Genomic DNA, 9179 nt, shown 5'->3' with positions numbered 1-9179 from the left:
CTTTAATTAATGTTAATGAAGTTCAATTAAGTTAAATGTCAATTAAATTTTTAAAGGCCTGTTAAAACTTTGCAAGCTTTGGGCTTGTATGATGGAAAAAAAATCCTCCCCAAAACAGAAACAGCACAAACGAACTTCTCCCCCCACAAAATGCAGCTTCTTCTTCCTCTCTCTTCTTCTCCCCTCCAAGATCATTGGAGCTCCCCTCCAAGATCCTTGGAACTCTTTCGATGCTTTTCCATATCAATTCTCCTGTCAAACAATGACAATCGATCGATCGAAACCAATCTAACTTACACAAACTTTCACGACGACGACGATGGCGCTGGCGGAGGTGGTGGTGTCACAGCTCCTTGCGTCGAAGAAGCCGCTCCAGACCCCGGAGAATACCTGGTAGGATCACCACCGCCGCCAGCGCTACCACCGCCACCAGCGACGCTCTCCACCTGTCTCAGCACCTCGTTCATATCCGGCCTGGAGCTGGGCGACGCCGAGACGCAGTTCATCGCGAGCTGGAGCGTGTTAAGCATATCATCCTCGGATGGAGCGGTCCCCTTGAGCAGCTCCACATCGAACACCTCGGACGTCCACTCCTCCTTGACGACGCTCGACACCCACTCGGGCAGATCCAGCGCGCCACCGTCGGCGGTGCTCACCGCGTCGCCGGGGGCCTTGCCGGTGAGCAGCTCCAGCAGCACGATGCCAAAGCTGTAGACGTCCGACTTGGTGGTGGCCTTCTTGAGCTTGCTCACCTCGGGTGCCCGGTATCCCTGCGAGCCGGCGGTGGCCAGAACGTTGGAGCCCGCCGAGGAGGTCATGAGCCGCGAGAGGCCGTAGTCCGAGATGACCGCGTTGAGGTGGGAGTCGAGGAGGATGTTGCTCGAGGTGAGGTTGCCGTGGACCATCTTCTCCGCGTCGTGGAGGTAGGCGAGGCCTTTGGCCGTGCCCAGCGCGATCTTCATGCGCGTCGACCATCCGAGCGGCGTCTCGGGTCCCCGAGCTGCAAGAACACAGAAAAAAATCCAACTTTGAGTCAATCCTATCGATTGGAACGTAAGACTTCCATGCACGATCGAATGAAGAACTTAAATGCCACAAGAAAAAAAAGAACTTTGCGTCAAATGGATCCTGAGATTCCATGCACGATCGAATGAAGAACAGAACGTCTCTCAAGTGAAACACACACGAGTGTACGTGGGAGGAATTCGAGGATGATCGGATCGAGCACACTTCAAACAAACCAGCCAAACGACCACTATCAAAGACCACACGCAAACAGTCGACGTTCGCTACCATTCAATGCAGAATCAACGAAAATGGAAAAATCAAAGCAAAGACAATCTAGACGAAAGGACCACGGAGAAACGAGCTTATTCTCGCAATCAAAGAAGAAATTTTCGCAAGCACCATCCACAAAAGCAAGAAGAAACGAAGAGAACAAAGAAAATCTCACAACACGCGTGTAGGTCGGAAGAATTCAAGGACAATGGGATCACGCACACAATCAAACCAGCCAAACGTCCACCATCACAGACCCCACGCGAACAATCGAAAATGTCGATCGCCAACCAAATCAAAGATCTAGAAAAGGGAGAGAGAAGAACTCGACCAAGCAAGAACATGAAAAAACAAAGCAAAGACAATCTAGACGGCATCACGGAGAAAAGGGAACAAACGAGCTCACGATCGAAAGAGAAAGCTTCGCAAACACCATCCACGAAACCAAGAAGAAAAGAAGAGAACGATGAGAACGAGGAAGAACAAAGAAGGAAAACGAGGAAGAAGAACAAAGAAAGAGAGAACGAGCGAAGCAAGAGAACGAAGGAGGAGGAGAATGTCGCCACCTTTCATGAAAAACTCGCCCAATCGATCAAGCAAGAACGTCGAAAAACCAATCTAGACGAAAGAATCAAACCAAACGAGCTCACGATCAAAAGAGCAAAGCTTCGCAAACACCATCCACGAAACCAAGAAGAAAAAAAGAGAGGAAGAACAAAAGAAAGAGAACAAGGAAGAAGAAGAACTCACCGTGTAGAAACGCGGCCAAGCTCCCACCATGCATGAAATCAAACACGAGCAGCTTCTCATCCTTGGGCCCCCAGTAGTAAGCCCGCAGCGCCACCAGATTCGTGTGCCGGATCCTCCCCAGCGCGCTCACCTCCGCCTCAAACTCGCGCTGGCTCCTCACGATCCCCTCGCGCAGCCTCTTCACCACCACCGTGTTCCCATTCTCCAGCGTCGCCTTGTACACCGTCCCATACGTGCTCTTGCCCATCACCTCCGCGGTCGCGCAGAGAAGATCGTCCGCGGTGAAAGAGAACGGCCCATCAAAGTGGACGAGCTTCCCATTCCCGCCATTTCCATTCCCTCCGCCACCACCGCCGGCGCCACCACCGCTACTCCCTCCGCTGGGATCCACACTCGTCTCCGCCTTGCCCTTGCTCGCCCTCTCGTGCGCGCCCGCCGCCCGCTGCTCGCGGAACCTCCACGCGATGAGCATAAGCATGCAAATCGCGGCGCCCAGCGCGAGCACTCCGCCCACGATGATGCAGATCAAGCTCAGCTTGCTCAGCCGGCTCCTGGATCGCCGCCTCTCGGCGGGGGTGGATTGCTGGGGCGACCGCGATGGCACGGGAGATTGGCACGCCACCAGCCCCGCCAGGCCGCACAGCCCGGCATTCCCCGCAAACGCCGAGCTGTTGAATCCATGGACGAAGCGCGGCACTCGCCCGGAGAGATTGTTGTCGGAAAAATTCGCGCTGGTGAGATTGCCCAGCTGCCCGATGCTCGCCGGGATGCTGCCATTCAAGCGGTTGCCCGAGAGATCGAGCAGCTGGAGCGCCGCGATCCCGCCCAGCTCGCCAGGGATCCCGCCCGAGAGCTCATTGGAGGCCACGTCGAGGATGGTGAGATTCCGGAGCCTCGCGATGGACGGCGGGATCTCGCCGCTGAGATTATTCCGCGAGAGATCCAAAGTCCGCAGCTTTCCGGAATCGGGCCAGGTGGTGGGAATCTCCCCATCCAGGCCATTCCGCGCCAGAATCAGCGTGATCAACGACGCCGACCCCGCGATCTCGGGTGGGATCCCACCGCTTAGATTATTCCCTGCCAGGTTGAGCAGGAACATTCTGCCGGAAGAGCCAAGCGATGCCGGAATGTCCCCCTGGAGCCTATTACCGCTGAGATCGACGGCCTGCATTAGCGGGGACCGGCCCAGGCCAGCCGGGATCGTCCCCGTGAGCCTGTTCTGGAAGAGATAGACGCTGCGAAGATTTGCCAGGCCCGTGATCGATGATGGGATGGAGCCCTCGATCCTGTTGCTGTGGAGATTGAGCTTGCGGAGCTCCGTGAGCTCGCCGAATCGCGGGGAGAGGCTACCACCCAGGCCCTTGCCCGGGAGCTGGACCGCGATCACTTGGCCCCTCGCGCATTTGATCCCCGCCCAGCTCCCCGAGCACGCCCCAACGCCGGTCTCGTTCCAGCTGATCAATGCGCCCTGCGCGTCCATGAAGGCGTGCTTGATCGCCAGGAGCGCCGCCAGGTTCTCCTCCGTGACAATCATCCCATCCTCGGCTCCCAATCCTCCTCCTCCGCCATCGCCATCGTCCTGGGCGAGATTGGGCGCCAGCGAGAAGAAGAAGAAGACCCACATTGCCGCCAGGAGGAAGAATCTAAAACCTCTCCTCCTCGTCATCGCTCCTACACCACAACGATCGACGATCATTCCAGACAATCGAGAAGGAGGAGATCAGTCAAACCAATACAAACCCGCTCGATTCCTCGCGCCGCGCTCGCCCGCTGGCTCGCCGGATGGATTGAAAGCTCCAAAGCTGGGGAGATTGGCTAAAACCCTTTGCTCGCTTGGTGGAATCTATGCCCGCTCCTCACGAAATCCTCTCACACACGCGAGAGAGAAAGCTCCTACTTAACTGTGTACCGGTCTTTGCTTGCTTTGCTTTGCGAGAATCCTTGGCGGCTTTGCTTCCACACAAACCACCATTTCTCCACCTCCGTCCTAAGCTAAAGAGCCACCTAAAACAAGAGCCCTAGAAGTAAAAACCATCCGGGCAAAAGTTTTTACCATGCCAGCTATTTCACTTATCTACCATCCATTCCTCCATCAACTTAGCGTTTGTGGAGTTGCCCCAGCATTTCGAGCGATTAGCATCGATGAACTTGCTAATCTCTTTTTTTTATCGCCACGAGACCAACGGCTAAATCGCCATCCTTGGCTTTCCAACGGCTATCCATGCCGGAGGCGGCGAATATCCCCTGGCATCTCTCCCGATCCCTTTCATCCCCTTTCACTGTCATTTACTGGTCCACTCCTCTGGTAAAACTCTTTTGTCATTTCTTTGCTTGGTTGCTTTGTTTTGCTCGAGATGTGTTACCATAAAATCCCCACTTTGTGTGGAGCTTAACTGTTCCATTTATGTGTATTAAGATCGCGCTGGTCCTGGGCGGATGTGCTGGTCAGCCTCCACTGCGCTACAAACTGTTGCTTTCCTCGCAACAAATTTTCTCGTCCTCATAAACTATATACTGCCAGAAAGAACGAATCAAAGTACAACAGAGCTTGGAATCCAGATTAATAGCGATAATAGTTGCAGTATATAATCCAGATTAATAGCGAAAATTGCTTTTGTGATATAATCTCACGCATGTAGTGGCATGGTGCTCCTTTTCCTTGATCGAAACTTTTGGTTTTATGGATCCATCCATCCAGTCCTTTTTGGAGCCACTTTTGCTGATCCAGCGATTGCTCCCCAAGCGAACGTTGGGAATCACAAAGGAGAGGGGTCCTTTTTGGGGGCCTTGAATGCCCTCCACCTACATATATCTTTTGTTGACGATGATGTTTGATGATACGTACTTTTCAGTCTGCGCCTCAGGCGCAAATGTGTTTGCCATTTGGACAGGCGAGGGCCTGGCGGGCATGGGCCATGGCCGGAACTCACTGATCTTAAGAAAAGTTTTAGAAACCAAACCATGAACCTCCAAACCATGAGAGCTTTGAAACGATCATTGGAGCATGCAATTCTCGCCGCTTAAGAACTGGATAGATCAGACTGGTCAAGAGGAAAGCTACATGAAACCCACACATGACAATTTAATAGGAGAGTCAGCATTGCCACCAAGAAGAAAGAAAAGACATATGGACGGATTCTTGCTGCACGACTACATTTTGGAGGCAGTGGTGGTCGACTTCGGTCTTGGCAACTGGATCATATACCAAGGCCTTGCATTTTGATCCATCCTCATGCTTCAAGTTGGGCACCAGGAGACTATCAAAACAGCATATAGATATATAGATATATAGGCCTTTTGGGGAGAAGATCCATGCTTACTAAAGCCACCATCAACATGTATTGAAAGCATACACAGTGTATATATACAAGGGAAAATTTATATATACGAGAAAGAATCTGGCGCTTTTTTTCATCTGGTAAGACTCTGAGAAAGGAGTTTGACGTATGGGCAAAGAAATTTACAACAACAGCGAAGAGAGCGATCGCAGGTTCCAGAATACTTGACATTCGGTTGCAAAGAAGAATTCTGACGGCCGTGACGGCTGCTCGTATGCAGTAAATTTCCTTGCAGATTTAACTCGTGAAGAACGCGGCCTGTAGGGGATATAGGCTTGATTGTATGCATGCATAGACGATTGTTTTTTATACTCTCTACATCTCAATATAGTTTATTTTGCCTAAGGTTCATCCGGATGGAGGAAGCCAGGTTCGCATTCGATTCTGCAGAGAACAGGAATGTTTTCTGATAGTTTCGCAGGCAACCACATCACCTAGAGAACACAAACTTGAAAATGAGTACCCGTTTCACAGCAAAACTGTGGCTTATTCCCCAGTTTCTTTCTTGCGTAGAATGCAACCGGTCCACGTACGCTCAGCACCAGGTCAGAACGAAGACAATCGTTGACTTTACCAGGGTGCGGTGCCAAAGCCGCTAGCAGGAATCGGTCCTTCAAGGTCATTGTTATTAAATCCCTGTAAAAACCAAGTGAGAACTAAAACACATCAAAGATAAAATTACTTACAAAACTGCCAGAGCCTGCATAAGGCCGATCACGTCTGGAATGTTGTCAACAAGTTTGTTCCCTGGAAGAGACAAAGCAATACTGCTCCATGAGTTTCTAAGTCAAGAGATCAACAAAGCTAGTTTGAAGAAAGCCGATGTTCAAAGGAATCTCCCCCAGCTGGTTATACGAGAGATCTCTACTGCAATCAAGTACGGAAAGAAATCAATAAGTGAACACACGACAAAGAAATACTCACAGGATCTCGTAGCTTGTGCAGTTTCCAATGTTTTCAGGAATGGGACCTGTGATGTTGTAAACAATCAAGGAAAAGAAACGGCGATAAACGAGTTTCTGAGATAGAAAAGGTGTTCCAGGAAACTGACAAATACCACAGCCTCGTAAGGCGGTATCGGGAGACAAGTTCCCAGTCCGCAAACCTCTGCCAAGAGCTCGTGCCTTAGTTTCAGACGAAGCAAGAGCACTCGAAGCAACTCACGAGTACGGCAAATCTTCACACTCAGAGATTTCATTACGCGGTAGCGCGTTCAAGTTGTTTCCACGGCAGTTCCTGGACTCGCGTAAAAAAAAGAAATAATAGGTAGGGCATGTCCAAGCATACGCATCGAATTTTTCCACTCGGGCGATCATAGTAGAGTTTTCAAGGTACGTTCTCGACGATTCATATCACCGGTTTTGGAGATTTTGACAACGCGATCACAGTGCTAAGAATCATCGTCTAGAGGGACCGGATCCGTTCTAGGCTCTTTGGGAATGGCGAGATTTACTCAGGCGCTGGCTGTCTTCCTCGTGATGATGGTGATGTTCTCTCCGTGTCTTTGCGAGTGCCATGGTGGAGTGAGTGGATCTTTGTTCAGGATTGGAATGAATAACAGTGAAGTGGCGATCAATTCGACGGGCAACAGGAAGATGTTGCTGGAAGGCCAAGTTTTCCAAAAGCTTCCCAAGAATACTCTAACAACACCACCGGGTCCAAGCAAGGATCACAACTGAGAGAAGCTTATCAAACTTGGAGGTGTTGCTAAGGAGTAAAGAGATGAAACCCAGACATTTTTCTAGTGCAATCGACTATTGTTATGATCACTATATATTTTCCATTCTAGTTCAACACACAATTGTGGGAACATGTTTATAATTTCTAAATATAATATCCGAATCTATTTATTTGGACATATTCTTTTGTTTTCAATTGCACATGATAGCATGATTGTGTCAATTATAATATTACTATGAAGCATGCCACATTTGCATAGGAATTGCACCCAAGATGCTATTTCATACAATTCTAAAGCTTACCAGCTATCAATAAAATAGTTTATAATTATAATTGGATACAGTTTTTAAGATGATTTCTATAATAAATGTTCCAACGCTGAAAGAGTAGAAGTGACTACGTGGTTCAAGTTTGCAAGCACTTGTTTTCCCAGAGCCTGGACCTTTCGAGACATGCATTGCATTGTCGAAGGAGGCCGTTGTCTATCCACAAAGTAAGTTATGGCAACCTGGAAAACTTCCGCATTAATACTTGAATGGACCGGAAGAAATGAAAAGGGAGAAAACTTACGCAGTGACCAGGCAGTAATGGATCGTCGCAGTGACGGTTATTTTCCATAAGACTCACGAGAAGAATATAGCCTTGAATCTCATCCAGGTCCTACAAAGAGCAAACACAAACAATTCTTCTCGAGATCATAAACTGCTGTAGAAGCCTACCAGATCTCACAAGCACTGCTCTGTAGATCATGTTTGACTTCCAAAGAATGCGAACCAACAGTGATCTTGGATCCCTTAAGGCTTGGTTGCAGGCGGCATTTGGACGGTGTACCTCTCACTGGATTGAAACTTGGCTATCAGGCCCTTTCTCGTCTTCCGCCTTGCAAGTTGCCACAAAGTTCGTCTAGTTGGATTCCAAGCTGAAGAACTTTGTGACAACCTGCACCAGTAAGTTCATCTGCATTTAAGATGGAGATGTTCACTCAGTCGGGTCCTCATCTTCTCATCTAACATTCGAAACAGTCTGTTTACCTCTGGAGAAAGCTCGGCTCCATCCTGCTGACATACCTAGCTGCTGATTGCTTCAACCGCGAAGCTATGTCGCTCGGAAAGCTTGAATAAGAAAAACATATGTTCTGTTTGTGATGTATTAGGGTTCTCACAAGATCCTTGTGTGACAGCCCATTCCATTCCACGAATTCCTAGTTTTCTTCTTGCTAGATGCCATTGCAAACAAAAAACACTCCCAAACACCCAAACCCTCATGCTTTATTCTTTTCCCACTTAGCATTTCCAGATCTATAAGAGGATCTCTGTTATAGCACAGAAGTGTAGCTGAAAGGAATTAAAATGGATCAACCCCACTTGGCAAGTGATGATGTCACATTTTTCCAGTGGATTCTGAAGGATTGAAATGTCACACTAAAAACAGACTATCCTAGTTTTAAGAAGTTTTGGGGTTTGGTTAGTTTTAGCTGGGGAAATATTTCTTTCAAGAGGCCATGTTTAGTTGAAGCTAGAGACTAGATTCCCAATCACATATAGAGAGTGTAGCTTAGAGCAAGAGGAAGGCAAAGATTTCGTTTGCAACGTATGTGATAAATGGCTCTCCATCCAGGCCAGAGTTGCTCTATGTTCGTGCTTTGAAGCACCAAGAAATGGTTTCAAAGATGATTGAGAATTAGCGGCCGTTGGTGGAGAAGGGAGGACATGTTCAATGTGAAGACTGCATGGTACCCACAGAAAACTATTTGACTAAGGTTGAGGTATGGGTTGCTTCACTGGCGTTTGTTCGTCAACTAAAGAACAATGCTGTGAACCAGTGCGATGCGTGAAGATAAAGAAAGATCTAAATAGCGAAAGAAGAGCTCCAGATTGTGAATGACATGGAGAGCTACTAGACCCTTGAAAGGATTGCCAGTCTGTGTCCAGTATCTGGAAATGCAGCTGGAGGATACACTAATGAAGACAATAAAGATGTTTTGGATGTGGTGGCCGAAAATAGCAACCATTGCTATAAGGTGAGGCTTTTTGTTGACAGTTTCAAGTGTAGGATAGAGGTGCTAAAAACCTTGAGATCGATAGCTGGAAAGAGCCAAGACCGTTACTCAAGCCACCACGTTTTCTTCAAGCA

The 9179-nt window shown here is 48.8% G+C and overlaps 1 protein-coding gene across 1 annotated transcript; it reads right to left on the bottom strand.

The window, feature by feature from the left end:
• Positions 1 to 16: 16 nt before the first annotated feature.
• Positions 17 to 4142, bottom strand: LOC9648616 (probable leucine-rich repeat receptor-like protein kinase IMK3). The gene is made up of 3 exons (XM_002976245.2): positions 3769 to 4142; positions 2029 to 3699; positions 17 to 1000 (listed from the first exon to the last, which is right to left on the bottom strand). The coding sequence occupies exons 2-3, from the start codon at positions 3692 to 3694 to the stop codon at positions 306 to 308; spliced, it is 2361 nt and encodes a 786-aa protein (XP_002976291.2). The 5' UTR covers positions 3695 to 3699; positions 3769 to 4142; the 3' UTR covers positions 17 to 305.
• Between the last annotated feature and the right edge of the window lie 5037 nt (positions 4143 to 9179).

The sequence above is a fragment of the Selaginella moellendorffii genome, unplaced genomic scaffold (genome assembly GCF_000143415.4).
Source record: "Selaginella moellendorffii unplaced genomic scaffold, v1.0 SELMOscaffold_30, whole genome shotgun sequence".
Taxonomy (NCBI): Eukaryota; Viridiplantae; Streptophyta; class Lycopodiopsida; order Selaginellales; family Selaginellaceae; genus Selaginella; species Selaginella moellendorffii.
The sequence above is the reverse complement of the archived record's forward strand: the minus strand, read 5'-3'. Positions and strand labels throughout refer to the sequence as shown.

Coding starts and splice junctions, on each gene's coding strand:
- LOC9648616 (XM_002976245.2), bottom strand. CDS start 3,694: ATGACGAGGAGGAGAGGTTTTAGATTCTTCCTCCTGGCGGCAATGTGG. Junction 1,001..2,028: donor CTTGGCCGCGTTTCTACACG/GTGAGTTCTTCT, acceptor GTGTTCTTGCAG/CTCGGGGACCCGAGACGCCG.